This window comes from Podarcis melisellensis, assembly GCF_964234715.1.
Source record: "Podarcis melisellensis genome assembly, chromosome: 18".
NCBI lineage: Eukaryota > Metazoa > Chordata > Lepidosauria > Squamata > Lacertidae > Podarcis > Podarcis melisellensis.
The window spans coordinates 4,392,297-4,417,355 of record NC_138536.1 but is presented as its reverse complement, the minus strand read 5'-3'; the positions used below and the strand labels follow the sequence as shown (position 1 = coordinate 4,417,355).

Here is a 25,059-nt window from a genome sequence, read left to right as displayed (position 1 = left end):
TTTCTTTTTCTCCATGTATTCTATATATTTTTTCAGTCTTCTTTGTATAATAAAAGGTAAAGGGACCCCTGACCATTAGGTCCAGTCGTGGCCGACTCTGGGGTTGCGGCGCTCATCTCGCTTTATTGGCCGAGGGAACCAGCGTACAGCTTCCGGGTCATGTGGCCAGCAGGACTAAGCCGCTTCTGGCGAACCAGAGCAGCACACAGAAACGCCATTTATCTACTTGCACTTTGACGTCCTTTCGAACTGCTAGGTTGGCAGGAGCAGGAACCGAGCAACGGGAGCTCATCCCGTCGTGGGGATTCGAACCACTGACTTTCTGATTGGCAAGTCCTAGGCGCTGTGGTTTAACCCACAGCGCCCCCAGCGTCTTCTTTGTACAGCTCTCCGTAAAAATTAACAACTGCCAACATTATCAAATTTTGAATTATGGTGGTAGTGCTGGAGGAGACTCTTGAGAGTCCCATGGACTGCAAGAAGATCAAACCTCTCCATTCAGAAGGAAATCAGCCCTGAGTGCTCACCAGAAGGACAGATCCTGAAGTTGAGGCTCCAAGACTTTGGCCACCTCATGAGAAGAGAAGACTCCCTGGAAAAGACCCTGATGCTGGGAAAGATGGAGGGCACAAGGAGAAGGGGACGACAGAGGACGAGATGGTTGGACAGTGTTCTCGAAGCTACCAGCATGAGTTTGACCAAACTGCAAGAGGCAGTGGAAGACAGGAGGGCCTGGCGTGCTCTGGTCCAGGGGGTCACGAAGAGGCGGACACGACTAAACGACTCAACAACAACAACAGAGGAGGCTGCCCAGCACAAATCGCTGCTCTAGAGCTAGCCCAGATCGTGGACTCTGACAGAGACACGACAAACAAACTCTTTATTTTATTTTAAGGGAGGGTAATCCTGCTGTGCGTTCAGCTTGGGAGAAAATTAGCGTTCCGAACTTCTGAATCTGAGCGACGCAGCGCCATTAGTCAGGCTGGTTTCTCGGTGACCACATATCATGCAGAGATCCAGCAGGAAGGCTCCTTCGTTCAGGGTCGCAGTGGGATTCCCCTGAACGGCTTTGATGTGGGAAACGGTTTTTTTCGCAGTTTATTGGAATACCTCCAATAAACAGAACGGGATTCATCCGCTGATAAGCAAAGTTGAAGAGTTAATTGCTCCTCTTCATTCTTCGATTAAAAGGGGGAGGGAAAGTATTTCTGGAAAAAAAGGCTAAATCCAGGATTCTAACATCACTCGGATTATGGGAAGAGGCAGGCTGTGAGGGGTGGGTGGATATTGTTTTTTAACGCCCCTCCTCGACACAGGGGTGGGAGGAGACACCCACCTTGGATTTAAGAGGTGCTGGTGTCATTGAATTGCAGGCAGACTTGGAAACTGCACCAGGGCGAGAGTGCCGTGAGGAAGGAAGGAACTACATTAATTAATTTGGAAAGAGACAGGCTGCTGTTGCTGGAATTAGTCCGTGTAACTGTAGGTAGAGATATAACTCAATTGCAAAGAGCATGGCAACTATCAGCTTGGGACTGCTGTTCGTATTCGTCAGGCTTGGCTGGGGTAAGTTGGATCATGCCCCCCTCCCAAAATTGAATTTACAAATAAGAAAATGTACGATAAGGAAAGTTATGTCATATGATTAGGACTGTGACATGGTCTTTTGAAACTCTGATATTGGAAACTGCTACATATACCGTATTTTTCGCTCTGTAAGACGCACCAGACCACAGGACGCACCTAGTTTTTGGAGGAGGAAAACAAGGAAAAAAATATTCTGAATCTCAGAAGCCAGAACAGCAAGAGGGATCGCTGTGCAGCGAAAGCAGCAATCCCTCTTGCTGTTCTGGCTTCTGGGATAGCTGCGCAGCCTGCATTCGCTCCATAAGACGCACACACATTTCCCCTTACTTTTTAGGAGGGGAAAAGTGAGTCTTATAGAGCAAAAAGTACGGTAATTACTAAGAAATTCAGATGGAAGAAATTCGAGGAAGTCAAATACTATGTTTATGAAGATGGATTAATTTTAATTAATTAAGTGGTAATATGCTGGATGTTTCTTTTTTCTTTTTTCTCTTTTTCTTTGTTTTTATTACTGTTAATCTTTTTTTTTTTACTATGTTTATCTACTGAAAATAATAAATATTATTTGAAGGGGGGGAAATGTAATTTTTTAAAAAGAGAGAAAAATAAATAAATGCTATTCTCTCCGCCTTCCACGACCTTGCCCACGCATCTGGCGTTATTGTAATTTATTATTACAATAATAAAAAGGAAATTTTCCCAAGAACGTCCCAACCAGAAAAAATTGCAATGTTTTCCATCTCGACAAATTTGCAAAAGGAAAATGTGCATTGTTTGTTTTGTTTCCCCCCATTATTATTCTTTTAAAAAAGAAGATTTCTTGCACTACTAAACAGATTTCGTTGGCTGCTTTCCTCCGCATCTCACCCAAGCAAGTCGGCTCCGGGGCCTTTTAATGGAACGAGGGTGTTGTAGTGGCAGTGAAAGGACAAGGCGAAAAGGCGAAAAATCGCTGAAAGGATGCAAAATTCGCTTTGGGCGGGAGGAAGAAATACAAAAATCTTGGGGCGTCTTACACAACCGATTGCCACTAGATGTATGGGCCATAATAATAATAATAATAATAATAATAATAATAATAATAATAATATTATTTATACCCCGCCCTCCCCGGCCAGAGCCGGACTCAGGGCAGCTAACACCAGTAAAATTACAATAAAAACATAATAGGTGGGTGGGGAGGGGACCAATTTAAAATACAGGTTAAAATGCAGTTTCAAATGCAGCCTCGTTTTAAAAGTAGCCCATTATGGCGCTGAGCCTTCCAAGTTTCGTTTTATCCTCACCTTGAGTGCATTTGTTGGCTCCATGCCTACGGAACACCCCACCACAAGATGTTAACATGTCACCCCTTCAGAAATGGTTTCGAAATTGCGCCTTTTAAATCTAAGGCACTTCTAATTAAAAAGCTGGCTTTTTAAAATAAAAATATTTTTTTAAAACGTTTCATATTGCTGCTGATTTTAAGGTCTTATTCCCCATTGTTCTTTCTTGGCTGCTTAAACAAGCGCTGGAATACTGCATTTAAAAACAAAACAAATGACATTTTAACTTTTAGAGCAGGGGTCAGCAACCTTTTTCAGCCGTGGGCCGGCACACCGTCCCTCAGACCATATATTGAGGTCCAGCTTGGACTACTGCAATGCGCTCTATGTGGGGCTACCTTTGAAGGTGACCCGGAAACTGCAACTAATCCAGAATGCGGCAGCTAGACTGGTGACTGGGAGCAGCCACCGAGACCACATAACACTGGTCCTGAAAGACCTCCATTGGCTCCCAGTATGTTTCCGGGCACAACTCAAAGTGTTGGGGCTGACCTTGAAAGCCCTAAACGGCCTCAAAGGCCCAGTATACCTGAAGGAGCGTCTCCACCCCCATCGTCCAGCACGGACAATGAGGTCCAGCTCCGAGGGCCTTCTGGCTGTTCCCTCCCTGTGAGAAGTGAGGTTACAGGGAACCAGGCAGAGGGCCTTCTCGGTGGTGGCACCCACCCTGTGGAACGCCCTCCCACCAGATGTCAAAAAGAAAAACAACTACCAGACTTTTTGAAGACATCTGACGGCAGCCCTGTTTAGGGAAGCTTTTAATGTTTAATAGGTTGTTGTATTTTAGTGTTTTGTTGGAAGCCGCCCAGAGTGGACGTTTCCAAGCACAATTCAAAGTGTTGGGGCTGACCTTGAAAGCCTAAATGGCCCAGTATCCCTGAAGGAGTGTCTCCACCTCCATCATTCTGCCCGGACGCTGAGGTCCAGCTCTGAGGGCCTTCTGGCGTTTCCCTCCCTGCGAGAAGTGAGGTTACAGGGAACCAGGCAGAGGGCCTTCTTGGTGGTGGCGCCTGCCCTGTGGAACGCCCTCCCACCAGATGTCAAGGAAATAAAAAACAATCTGACTTTTAGAAGACATCTGAAGGCAGCCCTGTTTAGGGAAGCTTTTAATGTTTGAAGTTTTATTGTGCTTTTAATATTCTGTTGGGAGCCGCCCAGAGTGGCTGGAGAGGCCCGGTCTGATAGGCAGGGTATAAGTAGTAGTAATAATAATAATAACGGAGTTAGATCTTTTGAAGCAAAAGAAATAATAATAATAATAATAATAATAATAGTACATCTGCACCATATTATTTTCATTATTGAGTTAGATCCTTTGAAACGAAATAATAATAATAATAATAATAATAATAATAATAATAATAATACATCGCCCTTCATCGTAAGATCTCAGGATGGTTCCCAAAGGCAACTTAGTCCCATCCATCAACTCCAATGGGCTTACTCTGAGCAGGACTACAACCCCGTGGCCCTTTCCCGTTACCAGAGGGAAGGGCTGGCTGGAAGACAGCCTTTCTTAATCGGGCTGCCTGGCGCTGTGGGTTAAACCACAGAGCCTAGGACTTGCCAATCAGAAGGTCAGCGGTTCGAATCCCAGTGACGAGGTGAGCTCCCGTTGCTCGGTCCCAGCCCCTGCCAACCTAGCAGTTCGAAAGCACACCAGCACAAGTAGATAAATAGGTACCACTCCGGCGGGAAGCTAAACGGCGTTTCCGTGCGCTGCTCTGGTTCGCCAGAAGCGGCTTAGTCCTGCTGGCCACATGACCCGGAAGCTGTACGCCGGCTCCCTCGGCCAGTAAAGCGAGATGAGCGCCGCAACCCCAGAGTCGGCCACGACTGGACCTAATGGTCAGGGGTCCCTTTTCCTTTACCTAGAGAGCTTGTGGCGGCAGCAGCCAGCAGGACCAATGTTCAGAGGACGGTGGGGGGTGGAGTCCAACCACAGGGGACCCCATCCATGCCACCCTCAGCACTGACCTCTCTTCCCCCTCTGTGCCATGCAGGTGTTCCCAGTTCCGTCCTGACCGTCCACCCTCAGAAGGCACTGGTGGAACTGGGAGGCTCCATCCAGCTGACCTGCTCCACGGACTGCCCCGGTGGGAAGGTCCAGTGGGAAGGCCTGGACATTGAGCAGGGCGAAGTCTTCTCCAACAAGACTCACAGCATCCTGACCATCGCCAAAGCCACCGTCAGCATGGAAGGAGCCAAGTTCTGCACAGGGCAGTGCAGGGGGACTTCCGGCCAGAAGAAGGTGGATCTGCAGGTGTACTGTAAGTGCGAAGGGGGCGGCCGGGGGAACCATCTGCATGCCAAGTGCCCGCTCCGCCCCTGAGGTCGCAGCTGCCTGCAAAAGGGGCCTCGTGTGGTGTCAAGGACACCTGCTTTGCATGCAGAAGGTGTTGCAAGTTGAGGTGTAAGCTCAGAAGGGTTTAAGGCAGCTGGTCTAGGAATCTGGACATCTCCGTCCCGTCCTTTGACATTAGGCTGATAGGTGTCAATCAGAATCTGAACCATAGCTGCCAACCGTCCCTTATTTGGCGGGAAACTCCCGTGTCCCACTGCTGTCCCTTATTGATGATGTCCCTTAAATTTCCCGGGTTTCATGCTCGCCCGGCTCGGGAAGGAAGCAGCGGCTAGGGGTCCTCCGCCGCACGAGGGAGAGCACGTGCGAGTCTCCGTCTCTCCCTTTTCCGCCTCAGGGCGTGTCGTGAGGAGATGGGTGGCAGCGGGCGGGCGGGCGGTCCCTCTCTTGTGAGACTTCCACCGCACTGCCAGGGGAAGCCAGAGGCGGTGACAGTGGCTGAGGAGGGGGCCTGAGGGAAGAGGAAGAGGAGGGGATGGGACGCAGAAGGGCGGCGCGTCAGCGGTTGCCACAGTGCCGCAACCGCCTCATGCCGGGCTCGTGTGCAGCATGGGCAAGAGTCATATTCTCTCTCTCTCTCTCTCCCTCCCTCTCTCTCTGGCAAGGAAGGGCCGATGGAACTCCTCGCGCCAGGATGACGGCAGCCCCAACGTGCTGCTTAGCATCCCCTCCAACCAGTGCAGGATCTTAACGTAGTGATTTCCCCCTCTGCATCCCTTTCACAGCTCTATTTTTATAAATCACTTGTCCATCTGTAGTTCAAATTTTTACTAGCAGTTTTCTGTCCATCCTACCAATGTATGTAACTCTTTAAAATAGCTTTTCAACTGAATTTAAAAACTTTCCCCATTCTTTATTAAAGAGGTCCTCTTCCTGGTTTCCAATTCTACCTGTAAGCCTGGGACACCCAGCCAGATGGGTGGGGTATAAATAAATTATTATTATTATTATTAAAAAAATTATTGATTTTCACAAAATTATAAACAAACACATGAAACAAACATAAATCATAACCTTATTAACAATTACACTTATAAACATTATTAAGTGACTTCCTCGCTTCCCCTTGGTTGAATTTCAATGCAAATCCTTTTAACGGTTCTTACGAAATATAACTTGAACATTAACATCCTTAGATCTTTCCATTTTGAAGTTAAACATTTTAATTCATCACTTAACTTATATAAAATCCTAAGCCAATTAAGTACCTGCAAGCTGTTTCGAATTGATTTAGCTTGACATATTTAACTAAGTAATCATTAAATTTAGATTATTATTATTATTATTATTATTATTATTATTAACGCCCCACGGTCTGTTTTCCAGCTTTCCCTGATGCTTTGCAACTGGTCTCTGAGCCGAAGATTATGAGGACTGGGCAGCCGTCTCGTCTCGTCTGCTCCTTGAGCAAGGTGTACCCTCCGGGCTCCCTGACGCTGACCTGGTTCCGGGGAGAGGAGAGGCTGGAGGCTACGGAGGTGGAAGACGACATGGAGGATTTTGAGCAGCAGCTGATGTTTTATCGCTCCATTCTTGAGGTCCCGGCGGCCGCAGAGGGAGCAACCTACAAGTGCGAAGCTACTCTGGAGGTCGAGACGGACACCTTCCGCCAATCCAGGGTGGCCATCGTGAACCCCCAAAGTAAGCGTTGACCGTGTGTGAAACCCACATGGAGGAGACCCAAGCCTAAGAGCAATGCTCCCCTCCCTGCCTTCATACCTACTAAGCCCCTGATTGCTTTAAGGTAAAGGTAAAGGGACCCCTGACCATTAGGTCCAGTCGTGGCTGACTCTGGGGTTGCAGTGCTCATCTCGCTTTACTGGCCGAGGGAGCTGGCGTACAGCTTCCGGGTCATGTGGCCAGCAGGACTAAGCCGCTTCTGGCGAACCAGAGCAGCACACGGAAATGCCGTTTACCTTCCCGCCGGAGCGGTACCTATTTATCTACTTGCATTTTGACGTGCTTTCGAACTGCTAGGTGGGCAGGAGCAGGGACCGAGCAACGGGAGCTCACCCCGTCATTGCGGGGATTTGAACCGCCGACCTTCTGATCGGCAAGGCCTAGGCTCTGTGGTTTAACCCACAGCACCACCCGCGTCCCTGATTGCTTTATCCTCCCTGAATTTGTCCCATCAGATTGAGGTTGAATCCTGACGAGACAGAAGTACTGTTTTGAGAGGACAGGGGGCAGGTGGGTGTGGGGGACTCCCTGGTCCTGAATGGGGTAACCGTGCCCCTGAAGGACCAGGTGCGCAGCCTGGGAGTCATTTTGGACTCACAGCTGTCCATGGAGACGCAGGTCAATTCTGTGTCCAGGGCAGCTGTCTACCAGCTCCATCTGGTACACAGGATGAGACCCTCCCTGCCTACAGACTGTCTCGCCAAAGTGATGCGTGCTCTGGTTATCTTCCGCTTGGATTGCTGTCATGCGCTCTATGTGGGGCTACCTTTGAAGGTGACCCGGAAACTGCAACTAATCCAGAATGCGGCAGCTAGACTGGTGACTGGGAGCAGCCACCGAGACCACATAACACTGGTCCTGAAAGACCTCCATTGGCTCCCAGTATGTTTCCGGGCACAACTCAAAGTGTTGGGGCTGACCTTGAAAGCCCTAAACGGCCTCAAAGGCCCAGTATACCTGAAGGAGCGTCTCCACCCCCATCGTCCAGCACGGACAATGAGGTCCAGCTCCGAGGGCATTCTGGTGGTTCCCTCCCTGCGAGAAGTGCGGTTACAGGGAACCAAGCAGAGGGCCTTCTCGGTGGTGGCACCCGCCCCGTGGAATGCCCTTCCATCAGATGTCTAGGAAAGAAACAACTATCTGACTTTCAGAAGACATCTGAAGGCAGCCCTGTTTAGGGAAGCTTTGTAATGTTTGATGTTTGTGTTTTTAATGTTCTGGTGGGAGCCTCCCACAAATCCCATTAACCCTCACCTTTGGTCAGGGCTGGCGGTAGCCGTGGCTCAAAGCATTGGAGGGCACCATGTTAGGGAAAGGCTGGCATTGACATTAAAAATACAGCATCAACGCTCAGCTCTTCCTGATAAAAAAAGAACTGGCCCGGATTAATCAACTAAACTCTAGTTGATTAATCTGCCAGTGAAAATCTTGTGAATGCCTTTTTTTAAAAGATGCAAAAACCTTTGGTTTGCAGCCACACAGGTGCCCAGCGCTACAGAGGCGGCCACCTTTGCTCTCGTGACGGAAAGAACAAGCCGCGTGGCTACTCACGAGTCGGCCGTCACCGAGCCGGCGGCGACCACCCAGGGCCTTCCCCTTCTCTCCACCGAGCCGCCAACCACAACGTCGACCACTTATCCCACCCCAGAACCCCTTCCAGAAACCAGTAGCCCTTCCCTGACGAGGAACCCTGTTGCGGCGGTGCAGACGAGCTCTCAAAATTCTGGGACCGGGGCCAACACCGTGCAAGTCCCTGTCTTAACGTCAACGGAGACCCCAGCGACTTCGCAAACCCCTCGCTTGACGGATGAACCACCTGCCACCGCGTCCGTCTGCGCCACGGCCAGCAGCCTCGCCACGCTTGCCGCCGAAAAGCCACGCAGCTCCTCCGCCACCACAGACCCCTCTAGAGAGCCCTGCCGCCCCGTCATCACCCCTGTTCCCACCCAAGGCAGCACGGGGGGCACCCTGCGGATCACGTGCCTCGCGGCCGACTGCGACAAAGATGTCCAGGTCCGGTGGGTGGAGACACCCGTGGCTAAGTCCCGGTACCGCCAGGAAGAAGCCGAGGGCCAGTCCACCTTGGTTGTGGAGAGCGTCTCCCTGGAGCATCAAGGGGTCTACCGCTGTGTCGCGATAGCCAGCCAGCCCCGGATGGCCAGTTTGACCATCTCCATCTTGCCTAACGGTGAGTAGACAGGGGCTCGTTTTCCCTTCTTCAGCAGTGTCTCAAATCTGGAGGCAGGCCTCTTCAGGTTTTCTACGTCGTTTCATTCTGGCCTCTGCAAAAGCCCTGCTGTCCGTCGCGGGACAACCGCCCAGGGGGTCCTCCCCTCTTGGCCTTTTGAATCCCTAGGGTCTCTGTGTTGTTTACTCGTTTAGTCATGTCCGCCTCTTCGTGACCCCCTGGACCAGAGCACGCCAGGCCCTCCTGTCTTCCACTTCCTCCCGCAGTTTGGTCAAACTCATGTTTGTAGCTTCAAGAACACTGTCCCACCGTCTCGTCCTCTGTTGTCCCCTTCTCCTTGTGCCCTCCATCTTTCCCAACATCAGGGTCTTTTCCAGGGAGTCTTCTCTTCTCATGAGGTGGCCAAAGTACTGGAGCCTCAGCTTCAGGATCTGTCCTTCCAGTGAGCACTCAGGGCTGATTTCCTTAAGAATGGAGAGATTTGATATTCTTGCAGTCCATGGGACTCTCAAGAGTCTCCTCCAGCACCAGAATTCAAAAGCATCCATTCTTTGGTGATCAGCCTTCTTGATGGTCCAGCTCTCACTTCTATACATCACTACTGGGAAAACCATAGCTTTAACTATACAGACCTTTGTCGGCAAGGTGATGTCTTTGCTTTAGGGTCTCTGTACCAGCACTGCTTTTTATTCCACTAGCTGAGTCATGTAAAAACACCAGGCAGGCCCCACAAATGACCCACTCCCAGCTAGCTGGACCAATGTTCTGACTTGGTATAAGGTGACTTCCTATGTTCCAGAGCAGGGGTCAGCAAACTTTTTCAGCAGGCAGTCGGTCCACTGTCCCTCAGAACTTGTGGGGGGCCAGACTATATTTTTTTTGGAGGGGGGGAATGAACAAATTCCTATGCCCCACAAATAACCCAGAGATGCATTTTAAAGGACACATTCTACTCATGTAAAAAACATGCTGGCCGGATTGAGGAGGCGATTGGGCCGGATCCGGCCCACGGACCTTAGTTTGCCTACCCCTGAGTTAGACCATCCCTTGTGGGAGATGCGTGGCAGACTTTCTGGCATAGATTGCTACAGTGGTACCTCGGGTTACATACACTTCAGGTTGCATACGCTTCAGGTTACAGACTCCACTAACCCAGAAATGGTGCTTCAAGTTAAGAACTTTGCTTCAGGATAAGAACAGAAATCGTGCTCCAGCAGCACAGCAGCAGGAGGCCCCATTAGCTAAAGTGGTGCTTCAGGTTAAGAACAGTTTCAGGTTAAGAACGGATCTCCGGAACGAATTAAGTACTTAACCCGAGGTACCACTGTATTTCTAAAGTGGAGGGGGTGTTGGGGGGAGTTATTGCCTCAGCACCAGGTTCCCCATAGATTGCGCCAGGCTTCTTGCGGTTACGGGAACGGCAGAATTGTACCGCTCATGCTGTCTCCCTTTCTGTGTCTCTCTCCAGCTATGTTCAGCACAGAAACCGCCGTCGCCATCGGAAGCACCGGCTCGCTCCTAGGGGTTGTCATCACTGGTTATGTGGCCCGCCGCTTGTGGCGGCGGCGCGGCTAGGATCCGGCAGCTCTACCGACAACCGCCTGTTCCGCCGCTGTTCTCTCTGCAGCAGTTACCGTGTTTCCCCCCTGAATTTTTCTGGGGCGCCTCTCCCACCAGCTGCTGCTACTGGGACGACTCGAGAGGTTTCTTTCCACGCTTCCTGGGGTCACAGAGAAGACGCAGAGGCACCCTACTACCCCAGCGGAGGGTGGTCGACTCTCCCCACCCACCAATCCATAGCTGTCAACTTACAGATTTGAAAATAAGGGACCAGCAGCCTCAAAAATATGGGATTTTCAAAGCACAGGTACGTTCAACTTCTGAGCCCCTCCGAGCCAAAGGCAGAAAGCCCAGCCAGCAGCCAAACAAAGCCTCAAGCGGTGGTTCCCACAGCGCAGCAACCCGGCAAAGGGGATGCAGCAAGGAAAACCACCGTCACCTCTCCGCTGGGAAGCGCTGAGCAAAGGCGAGTCCCCAGGCAACGCGGCTGATTTGATCGGCACAAGGCATGCAAGCTCCACCCCCCAGTCGTTCTCAGACTCCTTATTGGGTGAGCAATGCAGCCAAGCAACACAGTTGGAGCCTCCCTCCTCCCTGGCCGGCAGGGAGGGAGGGAGAGGAGCTGCTTCCTTTGAAACCCGGGAAATTTAAGGGACATCATCAATAAGGGACAGCAGCGGGACATGGCGCTGGGATAAGGGACTTTCCTGCCAAATAAGGGACGGTTGACAGCTATGCACCAATCGACAGGAACAACTTCTGCCAAGACTGAAACCATACACCGGAATCCTAAGAGGTTTAGGAGGTCATCCAAGTCCAGATGTCCAGTCAAACGCCGGTCCCTCCTTGACATTTTTTGAGGCCGCAACCCTAAGCACAGGTTGCTTCTGACCGCACTTGAAATTCAGTGCGTTTTGAGTTGGCCTTTTTTAGGGTCAGGGCGGCGGGAGGGGGCAAACAGATGCCCCAGTTTTCAATACGAAGCGAGACTGGATAGAAACTATTCCTAGAGGTGTGGGCCCAACATCTCCTCCATTTCTCCCTCTTTCCCAACTCTTAGACTCAATACGTCAATAGCTGGGTATGCTGGCTGGCCAACAGACCCCCAAGCACAAATCAAATCAGGTATTTCTTTGTGGACTTTTAATTCTCAGGGACGCGGGTGGCGCTGTGGGTTAAACCACAGAGCCTAGGACTTGCCGATCAGAAGATCGGCGGTTCAAATCCCCGCGACGGGTTGAGCTCCTGTTGCTCGGTCCCTGCTCCTGCCAACCTAGCAGTTCGAAAGCACGTCAAAGTGCAAGTAGATAAATAGGTACCACTCCGGCGGGAAGGTAAACGGCGTTTCCGTGCGCTGCTCTGGTTCGCCAGAAGCGGCTTAGTCCTGCTGGCCACATGACCTGGAAGCTGTACGCCGGCTCCCTCGGCCAGTAAAGCGAGATGAGCGCCGCAACCCCAGAGTCGCCCACGAATGGACCTAATGGTCAGGGGTCCCTTTACCTTTTTTAAATTGCGGCGATGACTACAGCCTTAGGCAGCCAAGCATCACAGAATCGTAGAATTGGGACACCTGTGACACGGGAATCTTTTACTCAATGCGGGACTCGAATCCACAACCCTGTGATTAAGAGTTTCCTTCTCTACTGACTGAGTTATCCCCCAAGGCTCTTCTGGTCTTTTTTATGGAGGGCAGATGTGTCACTTTGCTAGTGATGGAACCTCCACAGTCAGGGGAAGTCTCTCTGGGCTTAAAACAGCAGAGGAAGGGGACATGGCCTGGGGACAGGGCGGGCGCCAGGCAAATCATTGCTCCCATCAAGCGAATTCATCCAGAAATGCCTTTGTCAACGGCAGCCAAAGCCCTAAATAGATTGCTTTGTATATAAGCCCTATCTATTGTACATACAATTGTTGTTTTCTGTACAGATTACCACTGCTGTAATTAAACGGGGTTCTTTTCCACATCGTGTCTGCATTGTGTGATCTGAACGAGCCTTAAACCTAAAGCAGCCCCACCTATCGTGGGAAGACGGGATTCGTCAACTGCTCAGAGGACAGCTTCTTCTATTTCAAAGGTTCTCCATCTGTGGGTCCCCAGATGTTGTTGGACTACAACTCCCATCATCCCTGAGCTCTGGCCTTGCTAGCAAGAGGTGATGGGAGCTGTAGTTCAACAACATCTGGGGACCCACAGGTTGAGAAAGGCTGTTCTGTTTCATGGGTAGGCAAACTAAGGCCCGGGGGCCGGATCCGGCCCAATCGCCTTCTAAATCCGGCCCGTGGATGGTCCAGGAGTCAGTGTGTTTTTACATTAGCAGAATGTGTCCTTTAAAATGCATCTCTGGGTTACATGAGTAGAATGTGTCCTTTTATTTAAAATGCATCTCTGGGTTATTTGTGGGGCCTGTTTGGTGTTTATATATTAGTAGAATGTGTGCTTTTATTTAAACTGCATCTCTGTTTCAATAATAGGTTTTTCAAAATATAGTCTGCCCCCCCATAAGGTCTGAGAAACAGTGGAAAGGCCCCCTGCTGAAAAAGTTTGCTGACCCCTGTAATAATAATAATAAATAATAATAATAATAATAATAATAATAATAATAATAATAATAATAATAATAATAATAATATTTATACCCCGCCCATCTGGCTGGGTTTCCCCAGCCAATCTGGGCAGCTTCCAACAAAACACTAAAATAACCTATTAAACATTAAAAACTTCCCTAAACAGGGCTGCCTTTAGATGTCTTCTAAAATTTTGGTAGTTATTTTTCTCTTTGACATCTGGTAGGAGGGTGTTCCACAGGGCGGGCGCCACCACCGAGAAGGCCCTCTGCCTGGTTCCCTGTAACTTGGCTTCTCGCAGGGAGGGAACCGCCAGAAGGCCCTCAGAGCTGGACCTCAGTGTCCGGGCAGAACGATGGGGGTGGAGACGCTCCTTCAGGGATACTGGACCCCTGTTTCTTAGGGGAGGTGGGTTGCATTCAGTGGCAGAACAAACACCTGCTTTGCCTCCAGAATGGCCTACTCCAATTCTTGGTCCCCCCAGTCAATAGGATCAGGGAGGAGGTAGAAGGATAGATGGATTTGAAACACGAGGCACTGCCAATCAGTGCTGGCTAAACGGGCAAGCGAGGTGGACCTGAAAGAAGGCAACTTTCTCATCTTGCCATTGGCTTGACCCTTCTAATCCTGGCAGCAGTTTTGAGTCCTCAAAACGAGGCAAGGGAGGAGCGTCTTCATTCGGCGAAGTTGGAATGTTTGTGAATGTTCTGTAACACCAGAATGGCCCAGCCAACACTTGGTAGGTTCCACCGGGAAAAGGCAGCAGCAGCTAGGCTACATTCAATAGGTTTTTAATCAGAATATTCGTTTGCAATCCCCATTCTAGTCCCGACATTACAAAATAAACAGGTTGCTACATTTTTAAAAAGAGTTTGAATCTACAGTGGTAGATTCAAACATAATCTGTTCTGGAAGTCCGTTCCAAAACCAAAGCGTTCCACAACCAAGGCGCGCTCTCCCATAGAAAGTAATGCAAAATGGATTAATTGGTTCCAGACTTTTAAAAACAACCCCTAGAACAGCAATTTAATATGAATCTTACAGCTCTTGCCATCAGAAAGTTCATCCTGGTGTTGAGACGGAATCTCTCCTTATAGTTTGAAGCCATCGGTTTGGTTCTTACCCTCTGGAGCAGCAGAAAGCAAGCTTTCTCCACCTGTCTTGTGACTATCCTATCACCTGTCTCCCCTTCCCCAAGCTAAACACGCCCAGTCCCTTCAACCGTTCCTAATCAGGACTACTTTCCAGACCCTCAATCATACCGGTCGCCCTCTTCTGCACACCTTCCAACTTGTCAACATTCTTTTTAAATCGTGGCATCCAGAATGGGACAAAATATTCCAGGTGTGGTCTGACCACAGAGCCTAGGACTTGCCAATCAGAAGGCTGGTGGTTCGAATCCCGCTCCCGTTGCTCTGTCCCTGCTCCTGCCCACCTAGCAGTTCGAAAGCACATCAAAGTGCAAGTAGATAAATAGGTACCGCTCCGGCGGGAAGGTAAACGCCGTTTCCGTGTGCTGCTCTGGTTCGCCAGAAGCGGCTTAGTCCTGCTGGCCACAAGACCTGGAAGCTGTACGCCGGCTCCCTCGGCCAATAAAGCAAGATGAGCGCCGCAACCCCAGAGTCAGCCACGACTGGACCTAACGGTCAGAGGTCCCTTTATCTTTAATTTAACATGGGGATTAGCAGCTAATAAAAGTTTGGGTTCTCTTTTGTTGAGGGGCTTCCATCTTGTTCCACCTTGTGGCAGGTGGGATTCCTGTCGCGACAGTCTTCAATAAAGACCAAGCCTACTGGCTGCTGTTTTATAATAATAATAATAATTTATTATTTATACCCCACCCATCTGGCTGAGTTTCCCCAGACACTCTGGGTGGCTTCCAATCAAGTGTTAAAAACAATACAGCATTAAATATTAAAAACTTCCCTAAACAGGGCTGCCTTCAGATGTCTTTTAAAGAGAAGATAGCTGCTTATTTCCTTCACATCTGAAGGAAGGGCGTTCCACAGGGAGGGCGCCACCACCGAGAAGGCCCTCTGCCTGGTTCCCTGTAACCTCACTTCTCACAATGAGGGAACCGCCAGAAGGCCCTCAGTGCTGGACCTCAGTGTCCGGGCTGAACGGTGGGGGTGGAGACGCTCCTTCAGGTCTACTGGACCGAGGCCGTTTAGGGCTTTTAAGGTCAGCACCAACACTTTGAATTGTGCTCGGAAACGTACTGGGAGCCAATGCAGGTCTCTCAGGACCGGTGTTATGTGGTCCCGGTGGCCGCTCCCAGTCACCAGTCTGGCTGCCATTTTGCTCTGGTATTCCTGGCTGGCGTCCTTGTTTATTTCCCAAGGGATCCCTCAGATTTCTCCGTTAACAGTGTGCATGTTCCGCATGTGCTTTAAGAGGTTGGACTTGTGGTTGAAGGCCTTGGAGCACTGCTCGCAGCTGAAGGCCGGCTGGGCCTGGTGGGTGCGCCGATGCTGCAGGAAGGTGGAGCGGTGGGTGAAGGCCTTGGCGCACTCGCCGCAGCGGTGAGGCCGCTCGCCCGTGTGCACCCTCTCGTGCTCCTTGACCGAGGCCTCCCACTTGAAGCGCCGGGCGCAGTGGGCACAGGCGAAGGGCTTCTCCTGCGTGTGGATGCGCAGGTGCTTCACGAGGCAAGAGGTGCGCTTGAAGCGCTTGGGGCACAGGTGACAGGGGAAGGGAGCCTCGTCCGAGTGCACCTTGCCGTGCTTGTCCAGGTCGGCCCGCAGCTTGAAGCGCTTCCCGCAGGTCCGGCAGCGGAAGGGCCGCTTGGCCGAGTGCACCAGGCGGTGTTTGATGAGGTCAGCGCATCGGGTGAAGGTCTTGGCGCAGCGCTTGCACTGGTAGGGTCTCTCGCCCGTGTGGATGCGCTGATGCTCGCGGAAGTTCGTCAGGTACTTGATGTCCTTCTCGCAGACGGCGCAGCGGAAGACGTCCACGTCAGCGGGAGCGGAGGGGGCCTGGGGGCGCCTCGGCTTGCCCGGCCGGACCCCCACCTTTTTCCTCTTCTTCTGGGGGTGGGTTTTAGGAGGGGTGCGCCCGGCATCCATGGCAAAGATGGGCAGAGGATCTATAGGAGTGGCAGATTTATTTATTCATTTCATAAAAGGCATACACTGATTTGTTGGGAAAAGAAAATAAAGATTACTGGGAAATGATACTACAGTGGTACCTCGGGTTACAGACACTTCAGGTTACACACTCCGCTAACCCAGAAATAGTGCTTCAGGTTAAGAACTTTGCTTCAGGATGAGAACAGAAATCGTGCTCCAGCAGCACGGCAGCAGCTGGAGGCCCCATTAGCTAAAGTGGTGCTTCGGGTTAAGAACAGTTTCAGGTTAAGAACGGACCCCCGGAACGAATTAAGTACTTAACCCGAGGTACCACTGTAGATTCAAGTAGGTAGCCGTGTTGGTCTGCTGTCATGGGTAGTCAAACTAAGGCCCAGGGGCCGGATCCGGCCCAATCGCCTTCTAAATCCGGCCCCCTGGCGGTCTGGGAATCAGTATGTTTTTACATGAGTAGAATGTGTCCTTTTATTTAAAAGGCATCTCTGAGTTATTTGTGGCGCCTGTCTGGTGTTTTTACATGAGTAGAATGTGTGCTTTTATTTAAAATGCATCTCTGGGTTATTTGTGGGGCATAGGAATGCCTTCATTTCCCCCCCCCAAAAAAAAATATAGGGGACAGTGGACCCGCCCACTTCTGAAAAAGTTTGCTGACCCCTGGTAGTCAAAAAAATTAAAACAATTCTTTAAAAAGATTGTTAAAAAGACCTTAAAACTCCCTTAAAAGAATCAAGTATTTAAAAAAGTTATATGATCTAAGTATTTAAAAGAATCCTTCCAAAAGAATTTTATAATTATAATTATAAAATTAGAGACCAACTGAGTAGTTTTAGGTATAAGCTTTCGTGTTTGGTTCAACATCTTTATCAACGACTTGGATGATGGACTCAAGGGCATCCTGATCAAATTTGCAGATGACACCAAGCTGGGAGGGGTGGCTAACACCCCAGAGGACAGGATCACACTTCAAAACGACCTTGACAGATTAGAGAACTGGGCCAAAACAAACAAGATGAATTTTAACAGGGAGAAATGTAAAGTATTGCACTTGGGCAAAAAAAATGAGAGGCACAAATACAAGATGGGTGACACCTGGCTTGAGAGCAGTACATGTGAAAAGGATCTAGGAGTCTTGGTTGACCACAAACTTGACATGAGCCAACAGTGTGACGCGGCAGCTAAAAAAGCCAATGCAATTTTGGGCTGCATCAATAGGAGTATAGCATCTAGATCAAGGGAAGTAATAGTGCCACTGTATTCTGCTCTGGTCAGACCTCACCTGGAGTACTGTGTCCAGTTCTGGGCACCACAGTTCAAGAAGGACACTGACAAACTGGAAGGTGTCCAGAGGAGGGCAACCAAAATGGTCAAAGGCCTGGAAACGATGCCTTATGAGGAACGGCTAAGGGAGCTGGGCATGTTTAGCCTGGAGAAGAGGAGGTTAAGGGGTGATATGATAGCCATGTTCAAATATATAAAAGGATGTCACATAGAGGAGGGAGAAAGGTTGTTTTCTGCTGCTCCAGAGAAGCGGACACGGAGCAATGGATCCAAACTACAAGAAAGAAGATTCCACCTAAACATTAGGAAGAACTTCCTGACAGTAAGAGCTGTTGGACAGTGGAATTTGCTGCCAAGGAGTGTGGTGGAGTCTCCTTCTTTGGAGGTCTTGAAGCAGAGGCTTGACAACCATATGTCAGGAGTGCTCTGATGGTGTTTCCTGCTTGGCAGGGGGTTGGACTCGATGGCCCTTGGGGTCTCTTCCAACTCTAGGATTCTATGAATGGAGTGTGTTGTTTGTGTCTGTGTGTACCCCAGGCGTTCTACTTTTAGTGCCTCTTCTTGATTTAATCCTCCGGACCCAAGCTTTGCAGTTTTGATTCTTTATTTCTCTGTCCGTTTTGATTGGGGGTGGGGTGGGGAGGAACCAGAAGCAATCATATAAATAAACACAGGCACGTGCACCCAAGAGACAGAGGTGGTCCTGGTTTCTCTGCCCCCACGCTCTCCTGCATGCTGGTTTTGCAACCAGGCTGAAATTTTAAATAAATTCTGGGGGGCGGGCAAAAAACAACAACACACAGGCTGATTAGCAACCCGCACCCTTATTGATAAATAAACAAATACCATGCAATCACTCCTGAGCATTGCAAAGCCCTTAATAGCTTTAAATTGTATTTTAATCAACTACTTGTTTTTATTATTGGTTGAGCCCGGTCTTGGCTGGGGAGGGCGAGGTATAAATAAAAAATTATTAATTATTATTATTATTATTATTATTATTATTATTATTATTATTATTATTATTATTATTATTATTATAGCCCTTAATAGCTTTGCAATGCTATTAGCCCCCCCAAAAAACCCCATGCAATCTCACTTTATGCAAACCCCGCCACTTACTGGGCTCCAGCAAGCGGGTGCTGGGGATCAAACTGCCAACGGAGGAAGCAGATAAAACTCCCCAAGTCACAGCTCAGCCGGTACAGTAAGAGAGATGGAAACAAAACTAGCCTTTTCTGGCATATTAAGGGTAAAGTCACGCTGCCCATACTAAAGATGGCTGCCTTCGCCTCACCCCCGCCCAAACAGCACGCCTGGTTCGCCCCGCGAGTGGCCCAGCGCTCTGATTGGCTACTGTTCCAACTCTCGCGACACTTCCGCTACTCTGACGGCGCCCAGGCAGTTTCGACGGAAATAGACTGCCATAGAGCAGGAAGGGATAGACTGGCCGAGGGGGGGGAACACACACAATCGAATAGCTATGATTTTTTTAAATAAAAAAAAATTAATACTGGATATCTATCATCGATATGTTGACGCAAAGCAGCGCTGCCTTATGCCTTAGGAACTTTATGGTAGAGCGCGGCCTGTACTTCCGGTAATTATGGAGGGCGGCGCTCTAGCCATTTCCCTCTTCATGGTGGAAGCTGGGTTAAAAACAAGCACGGCGGCCGCCTCAGCGTCGTCTCTTCCCTCGGCGGCTTTTGATTGGCTGCCCGTCGCAAGAGCGCGAGGCGCGGCCCTCACCCAAAATGGCCGACGCGCGGCCCTCACCCAAGATGGCGGCCGTCGCTAAGCGGCGCCCTCAGACAAAATGGCGGCCAGCGAGAAGCGGCGCTCGGCGGCGGCGGCAGCCGGGAGCGAGCCGGTCCGGCCTTCCCTTCCCTCCAACGGCGCCCCGTCGGAGAGCGAGGCGGAGTTCCTCCTGCAGGCCGGCGTGAGCGACATGGTCCGCGAGGCGCTGCTGAAGGTGCTGGAGGCGCGGCCTGAGGAGCCCGTCGGCTTCCTGGCCGGCTATTTCGAGAGGCTGGCGCAGGGCGGCCCTGAGGAGGCGGAGGCGGGAGAGGCCTTGTCGGCGGCCGACGGCGGCGGGGAGCCCCGGGGGCTGCTGCGGGGGCGCCTCGGACGGGCCTTGTGGTACCTGAGCCTGGCTCACCACTCCCACAGGTGCGGCAGGTGGTTGGGAAGGCCGGGGCGGGAAAAACTACAGCGCCCAGAATGCACCGCGGCAAGATTCGGGGCTCTTTCGCTGTGCTTCGGCGCGCGGGGCCTCCTGGGACATGAAGTCTCCCCACCCTTACCGTTTTTTCAGAGGAGAAGCGAATTATTGTTGTTAGCCGCCCTGAGCCCGGCTTCCGGGATATAAATAAAAATGTATCATTATTTATTATTCTTATAATAATTAGGAAGAGTGAACGCTTTAATTTTTATTTTCAATTTCTTTTTATTGGTTTTCACAACATTATAAACAAACACATAAGACAAACATAAATCATAGCCTCATTGAAAATTACACTTATTAACATTGTTAGGTGACTTCCTCGCTTCCCCTTGATTGAATTTCATTGCACATCCTTTTAACGGTTTTCCAAATCACAGTTCTTGTAAAATTTAACTTAAACATTAACATCCTTAGATCTTCACATTTTGAACTTAAACATATTAATTCAACACAACATAAATAAAATCCTAAGACAATTAAATATCGGCAAGCTGTTTTCAGTTAATTTAACTTAACATATTTAACTAAGTAATCATTAAATTTAATCCACTCTTCCTGATACTCCTCCCCCTTCTGGTTGTGGACTCTTCTGGTTAGGTCGGCTAGCTCCGAAAAGTCCATCATCTTCATCTGCCATCTGCCATTCAGAAGAGTCGGCGACCAGAAGGAGGAGGAATATTAGGAAGAATGGAATAAATTTAATGATTATTTAATTTGTTAAACTAACCAGAAATAGCCTGCAGATACTTAATGAGCTTAGGATTTTATTTATGTTAAGTGATAAATTAATATGTTTAACTCTATAAGGAGAAGTTTTAAGGATTTTAATGTTTAATTTAAATTTCAAAAAAAATGGGATTTGGAAAACCGTTACAAGGACATGCAATGAAATTCAACCAAGGGGAAGCTAGGAAGTCATTAACAAAGTTAATAACTGTAATTTTCAATACGGCTATGATTTATGTTTATTTTTGTTTGTCTTGTGTGTTTGTTTGTTTGTTTGTTTGTTTATAACATTGTAAAAACCAATAAAAATTTTGAAAAAAAGAAAAGAATGGAGAGGTTTGATCTTCTTGCAGTCCATGGAACTCATACCGTGGTCAAAATTTCCTTACCGTAGCCAGATTATTCTCTTGCTCGATATCACATAGGGTGCCGTCTAGTTAAAATGTCTGCTTTACCAGTGATCTGTTTTATGTTCCTTCACGTAGGATGGCCTTCAACAACAACGTCAGTGTGGCTTACGATTCCTTGTCCGCCGCCGGCAGGCGCAAGAAGGCCGGAGTCAGCGGGAAGCTCTACAGCGAGCTGCTGAGACTGATGTGCCAAGACAAGGGCGCCCCGGAAGACATCGCTCTGCCCCTGCTGAGTAAGGTCTCCTGCCGAGACCACGAGGCGGTGCCCTTTGACATCTTCCGCTACGGGGTCCTCACCTGCCTGGTCCTCCTGGAGTTCCTGGCCAAGGCAGACTTGCTTTTCAACGCACTGGGCGGCGGCTCGGGGGCGGCGGACAAACGAGTCTGTGCGGCGGTCCTGGGGACCCTGGAAGATGCCCTTTGCCCCGCCGAGGTCGCGGCCCCCATCCGCTTCCTGGAGGCCGGGTCCAAGCTTGGGCCGGATTGCTTGGCTTCGGCCATGGACAAAGCGCTGGCTGAGCGGAAACCCAGCGTGGCCATGAAGAAAGAGGAGTTCCTCCAGAGAGCCTCGTCTATCTTCGTGGCGAGAGTGAAACCCGTCGAATGAGCTCTGAAGTTGGGTTTGTGTGTGTGTGATTTGTCTGGTTCCCTAATCACCAACCTGGCTGTTCATCTAGGATGGAGACAATGCCGACTTCTTGTTTTGGGCCAGCGATGGAGAGAGATCAAAACAGAGCAACTTCGCTTTCTGGGGTTCAGTAGAGCTGCATGACTGATGTCCGAAACTGCTGCTCTTTTGTTGAGTAAATCTCATGTCAAACACTGGATAGGTTTGAAGGATGATGGAGATATTTAAATTGGGTTATTTATATTGCAAATTGTCTCCAATTTCTTTCTTTCTTTTATTACACCACACAAGTCATTGCGCCAGCCCACACCTTTTCTGGGTGTGCCCAGAATATGGTCCCAGCTGCCCACCTTCCCCAGTCAGATTTTGGAAATCTGCACACAAGACCAGTGTTTTTTTACTGTGCTTTTTTTGCTCTCAATGCTGAACTGTGTTCTAAGGTCAGCTGTGTCCCGAGCTTAGACATTTTAGGTTTATATATTATTTCAGAAGTCTGGTTGCGAACGGAATCCGTTCCGGAGCCCCGTTCGCAATATGAGCAGAATGCAATCTGCGCTTGCGTGGGTCGCGATTCACCGCCTCTGCACATACGCGTGATGTCATTTTGGGCGTCTGTGCATGCGCGAGTGGCGAAACCCGGAAGTAACCCTTTCCAGTACTTCCAGGTTGCCGCGGAACGCAACCTGAAAAGATTTAACCTGAAGCAAATGTAACAAGAGGTAATGACTACATCGCTTGCTTGTTTAAAATAAACCACAAAAAACTCAAAAGCGGTTTTTGAAAGGAATTAAACAATACAATTTTCAGCCAAAAGGAAAAAAAGAAATAGCTTAGAAAACCGCAATTTAAAACATTCAAAAAATTGGGAATAAGCTAAAAGCAGGTTAGAACACCCTTCAGCATTCTAGAAATATGGACGGGATTGTCTTAACAAAAGTGTTTTTAACCCACACCGAAAATAATGCAGTGAAGGTGCCTGAGATCAACAGGCAGGGAATTTCAAAGTGTAGGTGCTGTCATGTTCCTTTTTTTTTACAAATGCACTTTGGAACTCCCTGCCTATTGATGTCAAGCAGGTACCTTCACTGCACTCTTTTCGGCACCTGACTGGTGCTCAGGCCTGTTTCCAGGCTACATCTCCACACACTCTTTGCCTGACTCCGATGTACAGTGGTACCTCGGGTTAAGTACTTACCGTATTTTTCGCCCTATAGGACGCACTTTTTCCCCTCCAAAAATGAAGGGGAAATGTGTGTGCGTCCTATGGGGCGAATGCAGGCTTTTGCCGAAGCCTGGAGAGAGGCTTTCCCGCCGGGCTCCCAAGGCTTGCGGACAGCAGCCTGCAGCCTGAAACCTGGGGAGCACAGCGGAGCGCGCCCCAGGCTTTGGGCAGCTCTGTGCAACCCTCGGCTTGCAGGGAGCTGCCTGTTCTGGGGGCGGGGGCTTCCCCCGTCCCAGCTGCGTGCCTGGGGGGGAAATAATTTTTTTTTCTTTATTCCCCCCCCCCCAAAAAAAAACTAGGTTCGCCCTATGGGCCGGTGTGCCCTAAGGGGCGAAAAATACGGTAATTCATTCCGGAGGTCCGTTCTTAACCTGAAACTGTTCTTAACCGGAAGCACCACTTTAGCTAATGGGGCCTCCTGCTGCTGCCGCGCCGCCGGAGCACGATTTCTGTTCTTCTCCTGAAGCAAAGTTCTTAACTCGAAGCACTATTTCTGGGTTAGCGGAGTCTGTAACCTGAAGCATATGTAACCTGAAGCGTATGTAACCCGAGTACCACTGTACAGTGGTGCCTCGCAAGACGAAATTAATCCGTTCCGTGAGGCTCTTCGTATAGCGGTTTTTTCGTCTTGCGAAGCAAGCCCATTGACAGCTTAGCGGATTAGCGCTACAGCTGTCAAGCGGCTTCCAGCGATCAGCTGTTAAGCGGCTTATCAGCGGAACAGCTGATAAGCGGCTTAACGGCTTAAGAAAAGGGCGGAAAAAGCGGAAAAAACCCGCGGGGGGATGCAAGATTTTTTCGTCTTGCGAAGCAACCCCATAAGGGAATTCGTTTTACGAAGCACCTCCAAAACGGAAAACCCCTTCGTCTAGCGGGTTTTTCGTCTTGCGAGGCGTTCGTCTTGCGGGGCACCACTGTATCTTTGAACTGAGAGAATGTCACTCGCTTGCCTGATGAGGGAATGTCTTTGTGCCTCTACAGAAACCTCTTGACTTTTGCATAGCTGGGATAAGCAAAGGTAATTGTAGAGCAGGGGTCGGCCAGTTCACGTTCCTGCAGACGCAGCGGTGGGCCGGAATGCGCAGGCACGCATGCGCAAGCTCTATTTCCGGCGCTCCTTTTGGCGCGGAGGAGGCGTGCACAGCTTCCCATTGGCTGCAGGAACTTCCAGAGGTTAAACCAACGCCTTTCCAGCCCCGGAAGGAGCGTTTGTGTGACACGCCTACTACACACTGCAGCCGACACACTGACATGTCGCGACACACGGTTTGGAAAGCTCTGGTATAAACAAAAAATACCTTTAAGGTCAGCCAGACGCCTTTTATCCTGGTAAGATCACTGAAATCTTTGGAGAAATTATCTGCTGCTCATTCCCTACAACCTTGTGCTCAGGTGCGCAACCCATAAACTCCTAGAAGCTGTGCATTCACTGTAGTGAGCCCCAAGGCTGTGCTCTTTTCATTATCTTCATTTTAACAGGTTTCCATGGTGTTTTAATACTGTTACGGTTTAATTAAATGTTGTTGTTTAGTCATCTTAGTTGTGTTCGACTCTCTGTGACCCCATGAACCAGAACATGCCTTGGAAACTCTCACTTTCTACTCAAAGCTTCTCCTTTTTTATGCCCATGGAGTTTTCTTGGCAAAATACTGGAGTGGTTTGCCAGTTCCTTCTCCAGGTGGATCACATTTAGTCTGAACTCTTAGCTATGACCTGTCCGTCTTAGGTGGCCCTGCACAGCATAGCTCATAGCTTCTCTGAGCTATTCAAGCCCCTTCGCCACGACAAGGCAGTGATCCATGAAGGGGTTTAATTAAATAGTAATTAAAATTGTTTAATTAAAAAGTAATTATATATATATATATATATTCAACAATAACAGTGTTAAAACACCATAGAAATCGTTAAAATGAGAATAAAAAGATACTAAAAAGCACACACACAAGCTTTCTGTAGTTGTATCTTTTATATATACGTACTGTATATATATATAAGCTTTCTGTAGTTAGCTGGACTTCCTTATTTTTGTAAGCCGCCTTTGAGCCCCAGTCTGGGGAAGAGGTGGATTAGACGAAATAATAATAATTCATTTCATACTATTGATATACTACTTGATTGCAAAAAAAGACTGTAGTTTATCTGGGCTTTAATAATTTTTGTAAGCTGCCTTTGAGGCCTAGTCCGGGGAAAAGGCGGATTAGAAAAAGAAATGATGATG

General features: G+C 49.3%; 2 protein-coding genes and 1 long non-coding RNA gene across 3 annotated transcripts in view; all 3 read left to right on the top strand.

Moving 5' to 3' along the window:
• LOC309361047 overlaps positions 1-24,375 on the top strand; it is a 190,604-nt gene extending 166,229 nt beyond the window's left edge. The window contains exon 2 of the long non-coding RNA XR_014164332.1: positions 23,734-24,375. This is a non-coding gene — a long non-coding RNA (uncharacterized lncRNA). The remainder of the gene's footprint in view (positions 1-23,733) is intronic.
• MADCAM1 (mucosal vascular addressin cell adhesion molecule 1) lies at positions 803-12,668 on the top strand. The gene is made up of 5 exons (XM_081895673.1): positions 803-1,566; positions 4,916-5,182; positions 6,601-6,915; positions 8,429-9,142; positions 10,611-12,668. The coding sequence occupies exons 1-5, from the start codon at positions 1,515-1,517 to the stop codon at positions 10,715-10,717; spliced, it is 1,455 nt and encodes a 484-aa protein (XP_081751799.1). The 5' UTR covers positions 803-1,514; the 3' UTR covers positions 10,718-12,668.
• Positions 19,386-21,869, top strand: TPGS1 (tubulin polyglutamylase complex subunit 1). The gene is made up of 2 exons (XM_081895841.1): positions 19,386-19,800; positions 21,067-21,869. The coding sequence occupies exons 1-2, from the start codon at positions 19,448-19,450 to the stop codon at positions 21,596-21,598; spliced, it is 885 nt and encodes a 294-aa protein (XP_081751967.1). The 5' UTR covers positions 19,386-19,447; the 3' UTR covers positions 21,599-21,869.
• Positions 24,376-25,059: the final 684 nt, after the last annotated feature.